Genomic DNA, 22,450 nt, shown 5'->3' on the forward strand with positions numbered 1-22,450 from the left:
TAACCAACCAAAGAGAGAAGACAAGTGGTGGTTAAACCTGGAGGTATCACACTTCAGGGTAAAAACAATGACTGCAGATGCTGGAAACCAGATTCTGGATCAATGGTGCTGGAAGTGCACTGCAGTTCAGGCAGCATCCAACGAGCAGCGAAATCGACGTTTCGGGCAAAAGCCCTTCATCAGGAATAAAGGCAGTGAGCTGGAAGCATGGAGAGATAAGCTGGGGGGGGTGGGGTGGGGAGAGAGTAGCATAGAGTACAATGGGTGAGTGGGGGAGGAGAGGAAGGTGATAGGTCAGGGAGGAGAGGGTAGAGTGGAAAAGAAGGTAGGCAGGTTGGACCAGTCCGGACAAGTCATGGTGACAGTGCTGAGCTGGAAGTTTGAAACTAGGATGAGGTGGGGGAAGGGGAAATGAGGAAACTGTTGAAGTCCACATTGATGCCCTGGGGTTGAAGTGTTCCGAGGCGGAAGATGAGGCGTTCTTCCTCCAGGCGTCTGGTGGTGAGAGAGCGGCAGTGAAGGAGGCCCAGGACCTCCATGTCCTCGGCAGAGTGGGAGGGGGAGTTGGGCCACGGGGCGGTGTGGTTGATTGGTGCGGGTATCTTGGAGATGTTCCCTAAAGCGCTCTGCTAGGAGGCGCCCAGTCTCCCCAATGTAGAGGAGACTGCATCGGGAGCAATGGATACAATAAATGATATTAGTGGATGTGCAGGTAAAACTTTGATGGATGTGGAAGGCTACTTTAGGGCCTTGGATAGAGGTATCACACTTCAGGCTAGGATGAGGTTGAGAAGGAGAGTTCCTCACAATAATCTCAGCAGATATAAGCATTCAGCCTGTATTGTTTGTCTCACTCCACATTGCAAACTAGCTGCGCAGACAACTCAGGTAACTGATCCCCTCCAGCTGCATGTATGTTAAGTCTTTGCTTAATGTTGATTTAATTTAACACTTTAACAATGTTCAAGTGAAGAAGAATATCATTTAACATTTGCAAACATTAGGATTGTTTGCCACTGCCTGTTTGCAGATATGCAGCATCTTCAGTCTCTCTTACCCTCTTTTGCCCACTCCTTTCTTCATAGTATCTCTTTCATTCTGTTCCTTCTCACCCCTGAGCCTTGAGTGTCAGAATTCCTTTTGCCCTGGTCTTGCTTTCCACCTTTGTTCTTATCTTATGCCTTCTTAGATTTGTCCTTGCTTTTGCGACCGAGTCTTCTGTTTTTTCTTAATGCTGATCAGTGCAAGTAATCCTGGGTAAAAGCAAATTATTGCGGATGCTGGAATCTGAAACCAAAAGAGAAAATGCTGGAAAATCTCAGCAGGTCTGGCAGCATCTGTAAGGAGAGAAAAGAGCTGGCGTTTTGAGTCTAACTGACCCTTGCCAAAGCTAAAAAAGGGAGAAATAGGGAGGTATTTATACTAGGCTGAGAGAAGGTGAATCATGGCTCCAGAAGCAAAGGGAGCAATAAAAAGGTGATAATGACAGTGCATAGAGACATTATAGGGAGACTAGGAGCTGTGAATGACCAAGGCTGAAGCCAGTGCTATGTGACAAAATATGTGGCGGATGGGGGGGATGGGTGAAGCAGAGGCAAAATGGAAAATGGGAGAAAGGTGGAAGAGGAGAGGAAACAGGTGATGAGAGTGTGGGGAGCGAGAGAAAGAGAGACAATCAAGAAATAAGAGGTACAGAACAGTGAGAAAATTATATAAAAAAAATAAAATTCCAGAGCAGAATGAAAACAGAGGGGTCAGGATGGGATAATCATCTGAAGTTGTTGAATTCGATGTAACGTGCCCAGTCGGAAGATGAGATGCTGTTCCTCCAGTTTGCGTTGAGCTTCACTGGAACATTGAGCTGGCCAAGGACAGACATGTGGGCATGGGAGCAGGATTGTGTGTTGAAGTGGCAAGCCATGGGAAGCTCCTAATCTCCCTATAATCTCTCTAAGCATTGTCATTATCATCTCTTTATTGCTACCTTTGCTTCTGGAGCCATGACTCACCTTCTCTCAGCCTAGTATAAATACCTCCCTATTTCTCCCTTTTTTTTAGCTTTGACAAAGGGTCAGTTAGACTCGAAGCATCAGCTCTTTTCTCTCCTTACAGACGCTGCCAGACCTGAGATTTTCCAACATTTTCTCTTTTGGTTTCAAGTAATCCTGGGACTCCCCTACTACTACCTGCACTGACCATCTCCTGGCTCTAGATGGAGTCTGATCTATTTAAAAATACTGTATTGGTGAGCTTAAGAGAGTTTATAATATTGAATTGTTTTTATTTTGGGATGTAGTTATTGAGAGTTGAAATAAATGTAAAATTCTAAAGGAACTGCTAATTAAATACACATTTTAACCAATTCATGCATTTGAATCAAACAGTTGAGCTCCTCCCTTGAACTTGTTTTTCAAAAACATTTGGCTCAATAAACTGTTTAATAACCTGAGAGCAGAAATATTTTGAGCAATGCTACTTTTTTTATGTACAATAACAGAAGTAAACAAATGAATACCAAACTAAATATCAAATAAAAAAGTAATTATGGGGAACACTTAATTATTGATTAATATAACAGCATTGAAGTCTTAAATAAAAGTTGAATTTTGAAAACTTCCAGGTTTTTTTGAATCTATTCTCTTAACTATATACTGAGCAATGAGTATATAATGACTCATTAATTATTAAAATGTACAGGTAATTAATTTTTTTAAAAAATGAGTATGTTTTGTTCCTGCTTGTGGCAATCCCAAATGTATATCCTCGTGGATCAATTGGAATAATTTTCACAATTTTACTGAATCAAAATCTCTAGTTCTTTTCAATATTTGTACAAGGTTAATTTGTTCTATGAAGAGCCTGTTTGCTGTAATCTTTCTCTGCAATTAAATTCTATGTAATTTCAGTCTTTTCTCTGTACCCTCATTTTATAAAGAATATATGTAGTATGAGTTGGGGTCAGGAGCAGGTCATTTGGCCTTGTAAGCATGTTCTACCATTCAATAAAATTGAGTCTGGTCTCAATACCATGTTCCTGCCTACCTCTTTGACTCCTTTATTAGTCAAGAATCTATGTAAGTCTCCTTTTAATGATGACTATTCCTGCCTCCACCACACTCTGGGGAAGGGAGTTCCATAAGCTCATGACCCTCTCAGAAGAAATTTCTCCTCCTCTGCCTGAAATGAGAGAGCCCTTATTTAAGTGTTTCCCCTACTTTTCACCCGTCCCAAAAAGAGAAACATCCTGACCGTATCCTGTCTGTCAAGTCTCTTCGGGATATTGTATTTCAAATTAGTTGAGCTGACACTTTTTGAATGTCCTGTATTTGGCCCGATGTATGTTTACAGATAAATTGCCTGCAACCACATTGAATTTGTGTAGCTGTCAACTCCATCTTTGTTTTTGTATATTCATTCTAACACATTTGATGCACTTAAATTTGTGAACATAATTTTTCAGCAAAGAGAAAATCCTTTCAACAGAACATTTTTGGCAGATGACATTCCAAATGGAGAGAAGAAATCATTGCAATTGGTTGGTACAGAGTCAGTGTCCGTGACTCCTTTAGCAGGTAAATACCAAAGGTCCATTAAAAGAGATTAAATATTTATGCTGGAGAGAATATATTCTTTTTAAACCACATCTATTTTCTTAGCTTGGTTCAGAGATTTTCCACAATTGCCAGCAGTATTTTCTGAGTTGGTGTGCTTGATATCCATATCTAATGATGGGTGTAGGTGAGCTAGGCTACTAGTCTTCATAAATATTCCATAAATGTGAACAGTAGTCATACAATCATGAATATGAGGTTGTTTTAAATATGATTTTAATTTTTTTGCAGCATTGTAGATAGTTATTATTATTGCCTAGTAGTTGGAATGAGTATTATTCACTTAAAAGATTTTGAATAAACTCTTATTTTCTTGGTTATACGATTTACAAAAAGAACTGAAAAGCTTTATCTTAAGACCATAAGAAGGAGAAACATTCAATGTTTTGAGCATGCTTTACCATTCATTCAGATCAACTCTCTTTTCCTGCTATGTGTATCTAAACTGTCCCTAAGCTATCTCATAGCCCATAATTGTTTTGATCAAAAATCTTTTTATTGCAGCTTAAACATATTCAATGACCCAGCCTACAGTGCTTTCCAAAGTCCAGAATTTCAATGACAAAGGACTCTTTGTGAGGAAATTTCCTCCCAAAAATCTGTCACATCTTCCACTCCTTATTTTGAAACTGTTCCAGTTCTAGATTTCCCCTTTCAGCACCTACTCTATTAAGTCCCTTCCGAATTTTGTGTTTCAATAAGAAATATGTAATTCTTCTGGACTCCAATTCATGTTGCTCAAAATATCCTCGTAATGCAGCCCCTTCATCCCGTGAGTCAATGTAATGAGCCGTTCCTAAACTATTTGCAATGTAAGTGTAGCTAAGAAGTCACTTGCGGAATAGTGTATAGTCCTCTAACAGTAACCACATGGTAGGCAGAACACAAAGGAAGAAATATCAGAACATTGCTGCATTAATCATGGAAAATTTAAATCAATATAGATTGGAAAAGTCAAATGGGCAGAGGTAGCTTCAGTGAGTTCCTAGAATATACTTGAGAGGGTTTCTAAGAACATCATGTTCTGGAACCAATCAGAGAATAGGCTATGATAAGTTTGATATTTTGCAACACGATCATATTAAGTAATGATCTCATAAAACTCCAAGGTAGCAGTGGTCATAATAATTAAACTTTTCATTTCGTGTGAGGGATAGAGGAATGGGTTCAAGACCCTGTTTTTAAAAGTTAAATATGGCATTTATGAGTGGATGATAGAGGAACTGGTTAAAGGGAATTGGCAAATTAGGTTATAGGATCAGAATATACAGTAGATACATTCCAATGTGTAAAAACATTTCTAAGGTACAGACCCGCCATCTGTGTCTACCTAGAACTACTAAAGAACTACTTGTCTATGTCAGTATTGATGCATCTTGAGCACTAGGTTACATATTCATCTGTTTGTGAACACTTTGCAGCAACAAAGCTAATTAAGAATGATTTAACGGAGTGCTTTCCTGCCTTTCTGGGTAACTACTAAAGATGGTTTCAGACCTAAAGGAAAAACACATAATTGTGCACAGACATGTGGCAGATCAAAAGATTGGATTTAAAAAAAAATGCTCCAAAAAATTCATGAGAGAAAAATTAGAAATGAGTGAAACCTAGCTAGAAATATACAAAGAAGAAAAAAGAGACCATCAGTTCAGTAGAGTCTGACCAATTATTGGAAAATAAGGAAATGGCAGATGAATTGAATGGGTCTTCACTCATGTAACATCTGAGAAACAATAATAAACCAGGAATTGGACCAGGGTGGCATGGTGGCTCAGGGGTTGGTACTGCTGCCTCACAGTGCCAGGGATCCAGGTTTGATTCCAGCCTTGGATGACTATGTGGAGCTTGCACGTTCTCCCCGTGTCTGTGTGAGTTTCCTTCAATTGCTCTGCTTTCCTCGCGCAGTCCCAAGATGTGCAAGTTAGGTAAATTTGCCATGCTAAATTGCCCATAGTGTCCAGGGATGTGGGGTTAGGTGCATTGGTCAGGGAAAATGTGGAGTGGTGAGGTGAGGTGATGGGTGTGGACGGGATGCTTTTCGGAGGTCTGTATGGACTTGTTGGGCCAAGTGGCCTGTATCCACATGTAGGGATTCTATGAACTCTGTGCGATGGAGTATTATAATCATCAGTTGACTGCTACAAAGTAAATTTAGAAGTGCTTCGTGAGTTAGTTGATGCTTTGGTTTTAATTTTCCAAAACTCCCTTGAGCTTGGAAAGTTCTCCTTAGATTGGAAAATCGCAAATAAAGTTACTTCTTTTGATAAAGGGAGAGAGACAGAAACAGGAAGCTACAGGCCAGATAGGTTTAATAAAAATGATAGAAGCTATGATTTCAAGAAGTTATAACAGGGCACTAACAAGGTAATCTGGTAAAATCAACCTTGTTTTCTGAAGAGAAAGTAATGTTTAACTAATCTGTTGGAGTCCTTTGAGAAAGGAGCATATACTAAGGATAAAGGGTAGCTGGTGGATGTTCTATAATTGTGTTTCCAGAGGGCACTTCATAAAATTCTAAATACAGTTATTGTGGAGAATGAAAACAAATACAGCGAGTTGCATATGAGCATGAATAGAAGATTGGTTAGCTAACAGAAAATGGGGAGTACACATAAATGAGTCTTTTGGGTTAGCGAGCGTGGTGTGTTAAAGGAATCAGTGCTGAGACCTTAATTGTTTACAGTTTATATAAATGAGTTAGACAAAGTTTGTTTTCAACAGAATTGTGAGTTTTCAGGCTAGGAGAAAAGTGGAGTTAAGGCCACAGTGAAATCAGCCATGATCTTATTGAGTAGTGGAGCAGGCCAAATGGCCTTGGCCCTGCTTCAGTTTCTTTATCATCTTATCTTGCGGGAAAGAAGTTAATGGAAACTATTTCCTCTATTTGGGCAACTGTCATTTTTGATGAAAAATTATGGAGGAACCCTTTAAAAACTAATGAGAAGAAGAATGGACTTTTACACAACATATTCATTTCATGCATAAAATATCTTAAAATGTTTTTAATTTGCTAATGTTTTGTACGTACTGATATGAAGAATATTCCTACTGGGGAACATAATGCTTTTCATGATTTTAAAATCATGCACATCAAATGCTCCTGAATCAGGTACAGCACAGTTCAGTGTAGAGTAAATTCTCTCAATTAATTAACTATGTCCCAAAGTCTCAAATAGCAACAATACAAAATCTCTTATTCTCAGCGGTAACAATAACTGGACCAAATTACTAAGGAGGAATCATCATCCTTTAAACAGTATTTAAATTTATTTAGATCCAAGAACTCGTGTGCTGAAATTCTGCAGTTATGTCAGAATTTTGCCTTTTATTACTTTGTGGCATTATTGAGGTGTGGAGATTATATGGGAGGGCATCTGAGCTGTACTTGTTTATGTCAGTATTGATGCACCTTGAGCACTAGGTTACACATTCGTCTGTTTGTGAACACTTTGCAGCAACAAAGTTAATTAAGAATGATTTACCTGAGTGCTTTCCTGCCTTTCTGGGTAAAATATTCATTTGACAGTATGGCTAATTATGCGTAATAATCAGGTTAATTTTATTGAATCTTAAAAAAAATGGACTTGATGATTTTTGAAAGATTTTATTACTTCCTCCACTATTAAATTATTTTTTAAAAATTCTAATCCAGAACATGCAAGCATCATCGTCACCATCATTTCATTCAAATATATTGATTCCAATTATTTCATTTCCATGGTATTTTGTTTTCATGGAATGCTTCTAGGATTTATATGGCTTTATATTTTTTACTGGATGAATTCTTGGGAGCGCATAATTTTGGGTTCAAGTATGTGTTACGTCACACTGATAAATTCCTCAAGTTTCTGGAATTGTTATCTTCGCCTGGAAAAAGGGTGTTCTTTATCATTACGCTGGCTAAAATCCTCAGTTGTTTAAAATGAGGAATATTTTAAATACAAAGCAACTCAGCAGGAAATAAAGGATAAGAGGTCCACATATTTATATTTCCCATCCCTTGCTAATGTCAGCACCCAAAACTAGAAATTATTGTATTGTTAGCTGTGGTGCCATCAGTAGAGGCCTAACATTGCAGATTTTAGGCCCACTCCAAATACCTAAGCACTCAAATCGATATTAACACATGTAGTATGATGGGATGAAACGTCCCACCAACCATCTACTTGTTCTCTAAGTTAAGCTTGAAAGATACTGTAGTGTATTCAAGGAAGCAATAGAACTCTCTTTCACATCCTGGTCAATATTTATCCCTTTGTCAAAATAACAATAACATGGATTCATGTGATTATCATGTTTTGATGTGGGAGTTGGCTGTGCATAAACTGGCTGCTGGCTTTCAAACCTTGCCACAATAATTACATTTCAGAAGTAATTAATTGACTTTAAAGGCCAATGTACTCAGTTTTCTTTTTCTCCATATTATTACTATTTAATTTTGAATGTTGATTGGGAGAGGTATATGTCAAAAGCGTCTACAACCATTTGGCATTGTTAAATTTTGTCCTGGTATTGATGTTTACGTGACATTGGTACATGCTGCTACATAATTCTCAGCTTAATGTTGATCAAGATCAAAATTGAAAGAAGCCTCACTCGTTACAATTATTACTATCTGTGAGCATGGTTGTGGTCTTCTATCCCGCTTTTCTTTTTGTATTGTGACTTCTAATTTTCTTTCTTGCTTTTCATTATTGTTGCTTACCTGATATCAGTGCATGTTGTCACATAATTCTCAGCAGCCTTCCCAATTGATCTTTCGTACATTTGCTAAATCTAATATTCTGTATATTCAAAATTGGATTTGGAAGCTATGGCTGATGATATAGACCAAAATGAGATCTGATGCATGTGTACATTTCTGCAAAGAAACTTTTCAATGCATTTTCTAAACTACTTTCTATTTTAACACTTAAATTAATGCATCCCTGATGTCAACCAAAACAATTAGATTCTAACCTTAAATTCATTGGAAGCTCATGATTGTGTTTCTTATTTTCAAGTGGCTTTGTTTCTCCCCTCTCCCAATTTGTGCTGTTGCTGGTGTTACTGATTTGTGCAGGTTCAGTCATCAAAATGTTTGCTTGTGAAAGCAAGGGACATCGAGAACTTGATTTTATGACCTCCCCTCCACCAAATGATGGATGGAAGAGGGTTAAGATGGAAAATGGGGTGTGGAATATGAGAATTGAATAAGTTAATGCCATTTATGCCCTCTCCTTAAAATTTTAAATTCCAAAAATCCATCCCTTAAAAGATAGACAGGGACCTAAATTTAACAGTGAGTTGGATAAAGGTCTGAAATGCAGGTGATGACTTTCCGAGATAGATAGATGTTTGCACTCCTTGTGAATGGGGCACTGCATTACTGTTTTTACTGGTCCCTCATGAAAACTTTTGGTCTAAGCCTGCCTCAAGATCCAGTCTCTCAATTTTAGCTTGAGGATGAAATTTCCTTGGCTGGAACATTCTTTTATTTTTCCTCTCTCAAAGGATCAGGGCATTACTGGCAGTACCTGTTCTTTTCGTTCATCCCTAACGCTTAGACAATTTCAGAAAGCAGTTGAGTCTCTTGCAATGTCTGGAATTTTTTTAAAAATAGATTCATTTTGTGAGATGTGGGCATTTATTATCTATCCCTAGTTGCCCTTGAGAAGGTGGTGAGCTGCCTTCTGCTATGGGTTGGTCCACAATGCTATGAAGGAGGGAATTCCAGGATTTGGATTAGTGACAGTGAAGGACAATCAGGTCGGGCAGTCCGGTTAAGGAAGCCAGATTTAATTCCGTCATTGGAATTGTAGTGGTTAGTATACCTCACTCTGACAGCTTAGTTGCTGATTGTTTCTGCTGGCAGTTAGTAGGATTTTCCAAATCCTTGGTTTTTATAGTTGATACAAATTGAAATTGACCTTTTCCTGAATTTGTGGCTTCTCTACAAACCAACTGCTAGACATGGGTGTCATTAGTAGATTTTCCCTGAGAAGTGGGAGGAGGAAGAGGTGGAGAAAGAGAAGGCAAAATGACAACACAGACAACCCTTTTTCTGCTCATGCTATTCATGGTGAACTATAGAGTGAAACCGCTATTTCAATTTCCCCAGTCCTCTACAGTCCGTGTTACCTATTTAGTCTACCATTGTCCATTACAACATCCTCTGGCCACATGCAATAATTAAATCCATCACCATGTAAACATTCCAATCTGCATTTTTTGAATGAAATCGTACTGCATTGCACATACAATTCAAGCCACACTTGGACATTCTGTTAGTACCTGTCCTCTACTTCCCTTTGCATATCTTCATGCTTTACTGCCACTGAGAGCCAATGCCTCACCAAACCCAGTAATCTGCTGGGAATACTTTGCTGGATTGTCATGATATCCGTCAAACCATTTTCCATGCTGTAATCCATAGTCAAAATGCCAATAATCAGCGCTTGCATGCAGCAAGCTGGTCTTGCTTGGCTGCTTCTAATACAGCATTCAGGCAATGAGTGGCTGCTATTTGTGCTACCAAAGAAACTGAGATAGTGGCTTTTATTCATTACACAAGTGTACTAATGCTAATAAAATTAGCCACCACTTCCTTGTCTGAAAGGATGAGCTCAAATCTCTGTCAGCTGGTGCTGGCTCATTATTTGCTCTTTTTTGACACTTGGACTAGCCTTGCCATCTCTCTTGGCTACCCTCAGAACGTGCAGCCCTCCACTCCCTCCGCTCCAATCCCAACCTCACCATCAAACCCGCAGACAAGGGAGGCGCGGTGGTAGTTTGGCGCACTGACCTGTACACCGCTGAAGCCAAACGCCAGCTCGCGGACGCCTCCTCTTATCGCCCCCTTGACCACGACCCCACCTCCCACCACCAAACCATCATCTCACAGACCATCCAGGACCTCATCACCTCAGGGGATCTCCCATCCACCGCCTCCAACCTCATAGTCCCACAACCCCGCACCGCCCGTTTCTACCTCCTGCCCAAAATCCACAAACCTGCCTGCCCCGGCCGACCCATTGTCTCAGCCTGCTCCTGCCCCACCGAACTCATCTCCCAATACCTCGACACGGTCCTGTCCCCTTTAGTCCAAGAACTCCCCACCTACGTTCGGGACACCACCCACGCCCTCCACCTCCTCCAGGATTTTCGCTTCCCCGGTCCCCAACGCCTTATTTTCACTATGGACATCCAGTCCCTGTACACCTCCATCCCCCATCACGAAGGACTCAAAGCCCTCCGCTTCTTCCTTTCCCGCCGCACTAACCAGTACCCTTCCACTGACACCCTCCTTCGACTGACTGAACTGGTCCTCACCCTGAATAACTTCTCTTTTCAATCCTCCCACTTCCTCCAAACTAAAGGAGTTGCCATGGGCACCCGCATGGGCCCCAGCTATGCCTGCCTCTTTGTAGGATATGTGGAACAGTCCATCTTCCGCAACTACACTGGCACCACCCCCCACCTTTTCCTCCGCTACATCGATGACTGTATCGGCGCTGCCTCGTGCTCCCACGAGGAGGTTGAACAGTTCATCAACTTTACTAACACCTTCCATCCCGACCTGAAATTCACCTGGACTGTCTCAGACTCCTCCCTCCCCTTCCTAGACCTTTCCATTTCTATCTCGGGCGACCGACTCAACACAGACATCTATTATAAACCGACTGACTCCCACAGCTACCTGGACTACACCTCCTCCCACCCTGCCCCCTGTAAAAACGCCATCCCATATTCCCAATTCCTTCGTCTCCGCCGCATCTGCTCCCAGGAGGACCAATTCCAACACCGCACAACCCAGATGGCCTCCTTCTTCAAGGACCGCAGATTCCCCCCAGACGTGATCGACGATGCCCTCCACCGCATCTCCTCCACTTCCCGCTCCTCCGCCCTTGAGCCCCGCTCCTCCAACCGCCACCAAGACAGAACCCCACTGGTTCTCACCTACCACCCCACCAACCTGCGCATACAACGTATTATCCGCCGCCATTTCCGCCACCTCCAAACGGACCCCACCACCAAGGATATATTTCCCTCCCCTCCCCTATCAGCGTTCCGCAAGGACCACTCCCTTCGTGACTCCCTTGTCAGATCCACACCCCCCACCAACCCAACCTCCACCCCCGGCACCTTCCCCTGCAACCGCAGGAAATGTAAAACTTGCGCCCACACCTCCACACTCACTTCCCTCCAAGGCCCCAAGGGATCCTTCCATATCCGCCACAAGTTCACCTGTACCTCCACACACATCATCTATTGCATCCGCTGCACCCGATGTGGCCTCCTCTATATTGGTGAGACAGGCCGCTTACTTGCGGAACGCTTCAGAGAACACCTCTGGGCCGCCCGAACCAACCAACCCAATCACCCCGTGGCTCAACACTTTAACTCCCCCTCCCACTCCACCGAGGACATGCAGGTCCTTGGACTCCTCCACCGGCAGAACACAACTACACGACGGCTGGAGGAGGAGCGCCTCATCTTCCGCCTGGGAACCCTCCAACCACAAGGTATGAATTCAGATTTCTCCAGCTTCCTCATTTCCCCTCCCCCCACCTTGTCTCAGTCGGTTCCCTCAACTCAGCACCGCCCTCCTAACCTGCAATCCTCTTCCTGACCTCTCCGCCCCCACCCCACTCTGGCCTATCACCCTCACCTTGACCTCCTTCCACCTATCCCACCTCCATCGCCCCTCCCCCTAGTCCCTCCTCCCTACCTTTTATCTCAGCCGGCTTGGCTCTCTCTCTCTTATTCCTGATGAAGGGCTTATGCTCGAAACGTCGAATTCTCTATTCCTGAGATGCTGCCTAACCTGCTGTGCTTTGACCAGCAACACATTTGCAGCTATAAACCACTTGGAGAAAGTGAGGACTGCAGATGCTGGAGATCATAGTGGAGAGTGTAGTGCTGGAAGAAAGAGCACAGCAGGTCTGGCAGCATCTGAGGAGCAGAAGAATCAATGTTTCTGATGAAGGGCTTATGCCTATAAACTACTTGTCCAGTTTCTCACCACATCTTCAATGACTTTTGACCCACTTGTGGTTATGGCCTAAAAAAAGTTGTCATTTCCAATAATGGCTGGCAGTGTATTCTCCTTCAGACTGTCCTGTTGATGTTGATTGTGGAAAAAGTGAGGACTGCAGATGCTGGGGAAGTCGGAATCGAAAAGGGTGGCACTGGAAAAGCACAGCAGGCCAGGCAGCATCTGAAGAGGAGGAAAGCCAATGTTTTGGGCATGAGCCCTTTATCAGGATACTTGGTCTAGCCTTGCCATCTCTCTTGGGTATAAACCACTTGTCCAGTTTCTCACCACGTCCTGCTCCTTCCTTATGATATTCTCAGGATCAGTATCTGAGCTGATGAAGGGTACATGTCCAAAATGTTGACACTCCTGCTCCTGGAATGCTGCCTGACCTGTGCTTTTCCAGCGCCACCCTTTTCGATTCCGATGTTGATTGATTGATTGTGCATCACTTTATCCTACAAAAGAGGAAGTGTTGTATGTCTTAAATATGTTGTGCAGTCTATGTGGCTGATATGATGTTATGCTTGAATAGCTGGCAGTGTGCAAGCTATGAGGTATAGCTGAGAGACTCTTATAAATGCCTAGGTTATGAATACAAGAAAACCTTTAAGTGTGAATCATGATTGAAAATTTTCAGGAGGTGAGTGAAGGGATATGGTGAATTGAAGCATTTTAGTCCGTGTACACAGGTTAATTTATAACTTTTGGGGGCTATTCTAATTCCACTCTGATTCACTTGTTTCTCTAAGGTTATATTTTGCTAATTTTCTTTATGAATATAAATACCTATTATTTAGATGATCCCCTTCTTTCTTTAAACGTACAATTGAATCGATTGTCTGAAAGTCAGCTGACCACTGAAATAACTGAACTTTTGAAAATGTAAAATGGACAATTTAATGTTAAATCTGATTTTCACTTCACTAATACACTATTGTGCTTCCCACACCATGATTAATTGGAGGTTGTGTATGGATAGAAATAACAATAACAAATTATGGTTGATGTGTCTTTTGTAATTGCTTTACATATTTTAAATTTTTATCTGTATTATCCATTCTTTTTGATTGACTTTCAGGTTTCAGAAAATATTGCTTTTTGATATTGAATTGCTTTTAAACAAGTTAACAATCTCTCAAACATACAGTCTTCTGGATGTAATTTGCTATTAGTTTCTATTCTATAGTTGTGAAAATTGCCTTTATCCTTGCCCTTGTATACCCTTGTTTTCTTCCAGAGAAGTTATCTCAGCCAAAGGAAAATGTTTCCAGATTACATACTTCCTCAAATGAATTTCTTGAAACTAAGAAACCATCTCTTGCAGAGGATGGTATTTATTCAGAAGGTCACCCAGTGCCAAAACCAAGGACTATTTCTTATAAACTGCAAGATTCTATACCCTCCAGTGATCAACATCACACTGCACCAGGACTCATGAATCAAAATGGTTTTAATGGCAACTCTACGACTCCTAAAAAAAGCATTTTGAAACATAGCCCAAGTTCAAGTTCCAATGATTCTGAAATTCTACTAGTCAATGTTCAGGACTCGAAAAGGAAGATTGCAGCCTCTCCTCAAACAATTTCAGAAGGGCTAGCAGAGATTAATGCAGTTGTGGACAATGAAGAATTGCTTGCACCCAATAGTCTTGAAAGATTGAAGCAAGTCAGATTTTCATCCAATGTGGATGAAAAGAAGATATCGCCGACACTAGAGTTTTATAATGAAAACAAGAATTCCAAAATTGGTGAAGGTTCTCTTCTAGACACTGATTATTCTGAGGAAACCATTGAAGAAAATGCAGATGGCATGGATAATGCAAGGGAAGATGAAAGTCCAGATGAGGCCAATGGGGTTTCTGTTCAGAGTCATTTATCTTTTTTATCAGAAGACCCATTGAACATGGATCAAGATGATAATATTTTGTCCAATTCAGACTTTCAGTCTATCCCAGCAACAAGTTCACATACAGCAAACTATACAAATAATCACTTAGCAAGTTCTGGTTCTGATAAGCTAACTAATCGAGTCCGTGAAATGGACACAGGCGAGATACTAACAGAAAATAAAGTCAACCGGAGATTGAATTCTGCATCAAATCTGGCCAATCATAGTGTTGGTAAGATGGTTATTACAAAAGAAAAATATTCTAATCAACCATATGTCAATCATTTTCTTACCTACTGGTGGTATGGTTACATGCTGATTTTTATCTGATCAAAAAAAATCTTTCTTTCACAAAATCATTTAATCTAGAAAATTGTTGCAATTCCTTTTGGGGGAGAAAAGGTGTAAGACAAAATAAAAGGAAGGCAATTGGAAATTACCTATGTTAAGAAGGCTAAAATACTATAGTATTTTTTAAACAAGCGTTTGTGTAAGAACGGGCATGAACATGTTATCACTTCACCACTTGCTACTGGGAACAATAACATTTGTTTGTTGATCAAATATTCTGGTAGCATTTCAGAACATGAATTACCTGACTCTTAAAATAAATGTGAAGAAATTTGTTAGGCCTAAAAGGACAGTTAGTGGTTAATGAACTACATGAACTATATCTTTTACAGATGTTCAAAGCACAGTAGATGAAGGATTGGGAGCTCATTGTTTTGGAAAGATATTATAGAGAAAACATTAAATGTAGATTCCCCAAAAATTGCATTTCTTTTCTGAAGCATAATTGCTGACTTTGAAGGGAGCAGCAAATTCTGTGTGTACCTTCAATCTGAGGTGAAAGGTTTTGTCTTGCGAGGGTCCAACTAAAAGCCTGACTTTGCACATAGAGCCCATCTCATCTAAGTTTTGCAACCAGTTAAATCAGAGATTCAATTTATCTTTGATGAAGCAATATCATGGATAATTAGACAAATAACTGTCATGGCAAATTTTAAATTCTGACTTAAAAGCCTAGAGTTCTATGGACATGTGGAGCAACTTAAAACACACTTATGCTTTATGTACAGTGTGCATGTTGAGTTTTATTTGCTCCTTCATGACTGTTTTAAAATTAATTTATTCACTTTAGATTCTTATTTGTGCCACTTGCAACAACTTTGGGCAATAGCACTGGCCACTGCTTAGGAAGACACTGGATTGCTGAAACTTGTTGCTTGAAATTTGATGTGTTGTTCCATAGAAGATTGCCAAAACAATGGCAGTTCTGCAATGAGTTGATTCTTGATGAGACAAACAGTTCATCTTCGGTTAACCTGGGAGTAGTTCTCTCCTCTCTTTTCCTCACCAAACTCTATTTATTTTTTGAAATTTGTGGAACTGCTTAAAACAAGCTACTTTATATGGTTTTGCAAGTGTCATACTTGCTAGCATTAATATCCATATTTTTACAAAAATGAGTACCAAAGTTTTGTTGCCAATCTATTGTCTAATCTAATCAATGTATATATGGACATTCTATAAAATGCTTAATAGACTTGCTTGTTCATGGCATAGTGACACAAAAGGCATTTACATCTTTGGCTTTTCTCCTTTCCACAATAAAAAGGATTGCTGGATAGGTTATTTTTGTCACGATGATGCCTCTCTAATGCATATCTTCTTCTGTCCAACTCATGTAATGTTGTCTATAATTTGTTACAATTGATGTGCTTCTTTCCATTAAACTCGGCAGTTTGTGAACTGCAGTTGTTAATTACCCCTATCTGATTTCTTTTAGACAGTGCTAAATAAATGCGTTTGTCTTGAGGTAGATTGTTCACTGATGTATAATAAAATTATGGCATTGATTATTCTACAATAGTTTAACGCACACTCAATTTTTGAAGAGAATCCAAAGAAAACAATCCTTTTATGTTAACTTAATGTCATATGTAAGCAAATTGAATTGTTATTTTTTTCATAATATTTAACAACATTATCATACTTTTTAATTATGTAAAGTGAAATTGTATTCTTCAACAATAATTTTTTTTTACATAGCTCAAAACCTTGACAGCCTGCTGTTACAGTTACTTTTGGATCATATTTGACATGTTGTTTAGCATGCATTTCTTGTAGTCTATTAAAATGGAATAACAGATGTACAATATATTTAAAAATACAGTTTTTATTATAGGTTGCTGTGTTATTTAACATGTCCATAAGCTGATTTGATTATTTAGAAATGTTTTTGAAAACCATAGCTTAGAATAAGTTGACAACGTCAACAGATGATTGCTAGTGTGTTTGTGTGACCTTCTGCCTTTTATTGTATCAAAGGTATTAACCCAATTAAATTAAATGGGTCAATCACTCTTAACAAATAGAAAAAATGTCATGAACATGTTGAGCATTCATCTGCTAATAGCAACTTGAATCTATGGTCTCATGCTCGATAATTAAATATGTCGCCATTTTAAAATCCATTGATTTGGTTTCCTACCTTACAATAAATAACACATTTCTATGTATTTCATTGCAGATAAGCGAGTACTTCACACTGAATTTGAATCTCCTCAGGTCTCAAATCAGCAGCCTGCAAAAATATTCCAAGGTAAGCATGTTAATTTTGTGGTGCCCCCCTTCAAGACAGCATCAACGGAACAAAGACATGAAGCTCACTCTGCACAGTCCCAAATGCCTGATAAATATACTGCTGAGCACATGAAGGCAGCTGACGAATCCATATCCAAGGTATTGGATTGGTTCACCAGAAGTGAAGAAATGCCATCAGTAAATGAAAGGTTGAAAGAAGTGGGAACTCCATCTGAGCCAAAAAGAGAGAACAAGCTACCATTAAATGCAAAGCCAGATACTGAGTTCTCAAATACTGAATCTGATAGATTTACAAAAAGCCTTCAAGAGATGCAGAACGTAAACTGTGAAATCCAAAGATCAGGAGAACAAGGCATCCAATTAAAGGAAGTTCAGACTCCAACAAAGGTGAACATTTTTCACAAATCTCTAATTCCAGAAGCAATAGTTTTGGAGGAGAAAAGTAAAATGAAAACAAAAAATGGTTTTGAGAGCACTTATCCAATTTCGGAGAATGTAATCAAATCTTCCAATAATCAACAGCAGCATGTAAGACTGGAACGAGAAGAGTCAAAACAAGGACTATTAGTTTCTGAAAAAGGGAGGGTTGAAGCAAATGTAAGTGCCAATGGAGAGTCAGACTCTCAAGCAACCTCAAATGTCAACTTTTTACTTGCTACTACTAATAAAAATGATATACAAGTGACTGAATCAAGATCAGAAAGTACTGGTTTAGATGTAGAAGAACCTAAAACATTACCAATGTCTGGTGTCAGTGATATAACAGAGGATACACTTAATGCTGTTCAAAAACTTTCTTCAAAACACAGAACTTCATACCAGGAAAATAGTTTTGCGAATGCAGTGTTTAGAAAGTCAGCCGAGAATGAAGACACCATTGATAGTAAGTCATCTAATTACAAATCAGCAAACAAAGCATCTAATGCAGTGACTACTGCAAGTTTGAACTCTACATTTTTCGACAATGGAGTAGAAAAAGAGTTAGACTGCACCAAAATCAAAAAACAGCAATCTGTTGATGGAAATGAGCACGTAACTACAACACGTGAGAATCCTTTCTTGGAACAAGCAAGGCAAGGATCAAATGAACATATAGATGTACCTGTATATGATGGTCAGTCAGCTTTGACAAAAAACACAACGCTAAACAAAGCAAAAACAAAGAGTTCACTTAAGCAGAAAGATGAGGAAACCAATGTTTTACAAGATAAAATTCACGTTAAAGCCATAGATTTGAAGCAAACATCGAATAATGAAGAAAATTCAACTAAGGTGAATTTCCACTTGGAGAAAAATAACACAAATGTAATTCCTAAAAATGAAAAGCCTTTCACTATAGTTTCAGTAAAGAAAAAAATATGCAACACATCAGATGATCCACATCAAGATCTCTCTCATTTCACAAATCTAAGAAACTTTTGGGATAAAGGAACTAAATCGCTTGATGATGCTGAACTGGGGCTTGCAAACACTTCAGATGACAAACATTCCATCTTGAAAATAGCAACAAATACTGAGCAAAAAATGCTATTAGAAGCAAAACCTTCGATAACTAATTATCCTGATGATCTTTCCAAAAATGAAAGCATGAAAACGGAGGAGTATCATGGACCAAGTGTCCAAGAAAGAATGCAACAGATCCTTCAACAGAGAGAATCTCGACCTGATAAAAGATTGAACACCAAATATTTTCCCAAAGTTCTCCCGACAGAACCTGAAGAGATCAAATTAAAATTGAAGACAGCAAATAATGCCTTAAATAAAAATGAACTTTTGTCTACTTCAAATGATTTCCCCTCTGAAGTAGGGGAAAGTGCTCAAGAGAGAATAATTTGTGATCCAAAATCACCGGAGTCAAATAATTTGAACATTGAATTGCAGTGGAGACATCAGGAAAAAGATGAGAATGAAACTTCACTTATTGAGGAACAGCATAAACATGAGCGAGTTTTGCTATCAGACAACCAGACTTTCATGCTAAGTGATGAATCAGCTGATAGAATGACCAATTCACAATCTTTATTGGAAGATATAAACCAAAGCGGACCAAATACTTATAGCAAAATTGGAAATAATAAAAATGACAATATTTCAGAAAAGCTATTACAAAGCCACATTCCAAATGTTCTTAAACCATCCAAAAAATCTTTTCAAAATGAAAACTCATCAATTAAACAAATATCATCTAAGGAAGTGAGCAGTAATGAAGAAAATCTTGCTTTATTTGCAGGACGTTCCCCACTTGTAGAGGAAAATGACATTCCCCAAAAGAATTTGAACAATTCTGAGTCATTGGGCAACATGATCCATGGTAATCTGAAGACAGTTGAAGAAGATAAATTATCATCTATTAAAAATGACAAAGGGTCTAAATATAATGAAAACCTAGGAATAGATTTAAATAAGGATAACAGAGGTTTTGATTTGCAAGACCAATTTCAAATGGAGTTAAATCTTCCATCTGGAACTACTAGAACAAGCACCTTCAAGGAAAATGGTGATCGTCCTACCAAAAAATCCATGGAAAGTTTCAAGGCAGGTGCACAGGACAACCCTGATCAAGATGCTTCATCAAAAAATGTATTGTTAGACTATTCAAGAGGAAGTGACCACTTACATGCTGAAACCTGGAGAAGTTCACTCAGTGAGCATCAGCATTCATTTGTTTCTACTGGCATTGTGGGTTATTCTATTCTTTTTTTCCCTTTTGATCGGTTTAGGTTTTCTATCCACTTTTGATCTTGATTATCCGATTTATATAATTCCACCAATCCTCTCTTGATTTATGTAGATATTGGGTTTAACTTTGGGAACTCTATGGGAGTATTAATTTTCTAAACACTTCAGTGCAATCCTATGCCAGCCTGGTTTCAAATCAGAAATAATGACACTTTCCCGTTGATTTGCCATGGTGTCACAGAAGTTCAACTATTTCCTCCTGTTAAGTAAATGTGGGATGATTTCTTATAATACAAATAATAAATGATTTGGTGATGGTGATTCTGAAATTTAACAACCTTTTTAATGAATTTTCTTTGGCCAGGTATTAGTATATGGGACTCAGTACAATTCTCTCTAGGTGAGAAGGTTTAAGGGTCAAGCATATTCTAGGGCTTGACTAGGATGATACTTCAGTGCAAAACTTAGATGGTACTATACATTTTTGCCTTAAAATAAGACAAACTGCAGACTTACCTACTTTTTAGTGTTTTAACCAGACTTTGAAAAATCCCATTGCAGTGTCACTAAAAGAACAAGTTAGTGTCAGTTTTGTAACTTTAATGAACAAATAAGCTATAGGAAGATTAGCATATACTTGGAAATTGGCAGTAGGAAGGTAAATAAAATTCAGTGTAGAGGTCTACAAAGTGCCTCACGTGAAGACAAAACATCCAGGAATGTACTGTTAATTTAATGGAAATAAAATGATGCACTTGAAATGATCTGGGATTATAATCAGTAATTAACAAATTTCAGCCATTGAAATAGTGCTTGGTGGCAGAACACAAAACACAAGTTCTGATATGCACATCCACCGTAGAGTACCTGCTTGCCCAAACATGTTGGGCAGGACCTCAAACCTGTTGGACAACTGTAGAGGTAGATGTTTCTATCCTCTAGGTCCCCTTTATCTGCTTCAGTCAGTCATACATTCCTGTTCCTGACCAAATCAGAAGATGTTTCCCTGAATGGAGTGACTGGCACCGGTGAAAGAGGTTTATGATATATTGGCTTCCACTTTAACTTCACATTTCAAGTGAAATTAATAATTGGGACAATCTGTAAAATTCCATCTTTACTTCTTGGATTGCTGTTAATGAGAATATTTCAGTGAGATTGGTTGCTAATTCAGCTTGATGACCTCACTGTTGCTAGAGATCCTTTTGACTTGATGCCAAGTTCAACTGGCATTGGAAAAAGAGAAATCCACACCACAATAAATTATTAGATTTTTTTGTGAGCAGGTTTCTTCACTGAGTGGTTGATGCTATTGCACTGGAAGGGAGAGGGATGGAAGGGGGTCAGGTCGGTTCTGTTGATTTTTAATGGCAGGATATATTTAATTATTTTTCAACACATTTGGCTTCACAGCCAAACAAATTGACTGAATTATATTCCAATATACATAAGTCAGTAAACTTAGTGCTACATAGAAAATACAGTAGTGCATTCCTTCCACTGTAGAAATCTGGGTCATGGACCATTTTTTTGCCTATGAACGGTAATCTGCTAGTAGGTTTGTTGAGAAGACAGCATGGTGATTTGCCGTCAAGTTTTAAAATATTTCCATCTGTATTTCTTCAGTTGGTAAAATGCCTGATTTCACCATATGTTGATTTATGAACTCTGTCTTCCACACAATAAACCACATTGTGATCTAAATGCCAAGAATTAATTTAAATTAAAAAAAAGAAATAAGTACATTAAGAGATTTTATCCCACTAAGTGAAGAAACATTTACATGAATTTGAACTTTTTCTCCCAAGTTGGGTGCACAGAGTGAAGAGAGCCTAGTGTCTGCTAACCCAACTGATTCACAACACCCCTGAATGGCCAGATTTTTATGCTAAATGATTGTGAGAATTTTACTACTGGATTTGTAGCTTAGGCATTGTATTCATTCTTCTGTTTTTGTGAAAATTTGCACTACTAGAAGTGACACAGTTTAATACGTGGACTGATGAATCCTAAAATAATGGCATATATTGAAATTGTCTTGTGTTCACCTGCTTCTTAGAATCTTTGTCCAAAGTTCCGGAAAGATCCCCTCCATTAGGTACATCTAAATAAAGAAAATACATTGGTACATAATGTTAATACACTGCACTTTTCTGTAACTTCAAGAATTAGTACACAAGCATAACTATGTAACATATGACAAAGCATATATGCTGTCACATAAATGTACCAGTGTAAACTTTCGAAAATTCCATGTCCTGAAACTTTGCTAATGAGTAAGCTAGTGCTTTTGTAAAGTAGCCATAATAACATTCAGTTCATCTGTTCTGCGTCAGCTGGTGTCTAAAGTCACTGTGCAGAATGAGCTGAAGCTAAATTATGGTATTTTGGAATACCAATGTGAGGGTGCCACTTAAATTTGCAGCTTTTTTTAGAATTTTTCATCTTGGCTGTTCGATTATGGTATAGTGCTGACAAGCAGCTGTGCAACTGAGGGCAGAGAAATTGTTGGACCACCATCCTACAGCTGTGATTGATATTCTTGGAAGAGATGACCAGCCAGTTGGTCCAATGAAAGCAGATAATTTGGAAGAAAATGAAATATTTGCTATATTTTAAGGGCAACGTAAAATGACTCTAAGCTCTG

At 39.0% G+C, this 22,450-nt stretch overlaps 1 protein-coding gene across 4 annotated transcripts in view; it reads left to right on the forward strand.

Annotated features, from left to right (window-relative positions):
- sytl2a (synaptotagmin-like 2a) overlaps positions 1–22,450 on the forward strand; it is a 125,963-nt gene that overhangs the window by 67,108 nt on the left and 36,405 nt on the right. For 2 of the 4 annotated variants that reach the window (XM_060825986.1, XM_060825987.1), the window contains exons 6-9: positions 3,461–3,572; positions 13,868–14,749; positions 17,051–17,122; positions 19,355–19,768. In XM_060825986.1, the coding sequence (XP_060681969.1) occupies positions 3,461–3,572; positions 13,868–14,749; positions 17,051–17,122; positions 19,355–19,768 (1,480 nt within the window). The remainder of the gene's footprint in view (positions 1–3,460; positions 3,573–13,867; positions 14,750–17,050; positions 17,123–19,354; positions 19,769–22,450) is intronic. The other 2 variants (XM_060825988.1, XM_060825989.1) reach the window with 2 other exon arrangements.

Source organism: Hemiscyllium ocellatum, chromosome 6, assembly GCF_020745735.1.
Source record: "Hemiscyllium ocellatum isolate sHemOce1 chromosome 6, sHemOce1.pat.X.cur, whole genome shotgun sequence".
Lineage (NCBI taxonomy): Eukaryota > Metazoa > Chordata > Chondrichthyes > Orectolobiformes > Hemiscylliidae > Hemiscyllium > Hemiscyllium ocellatum.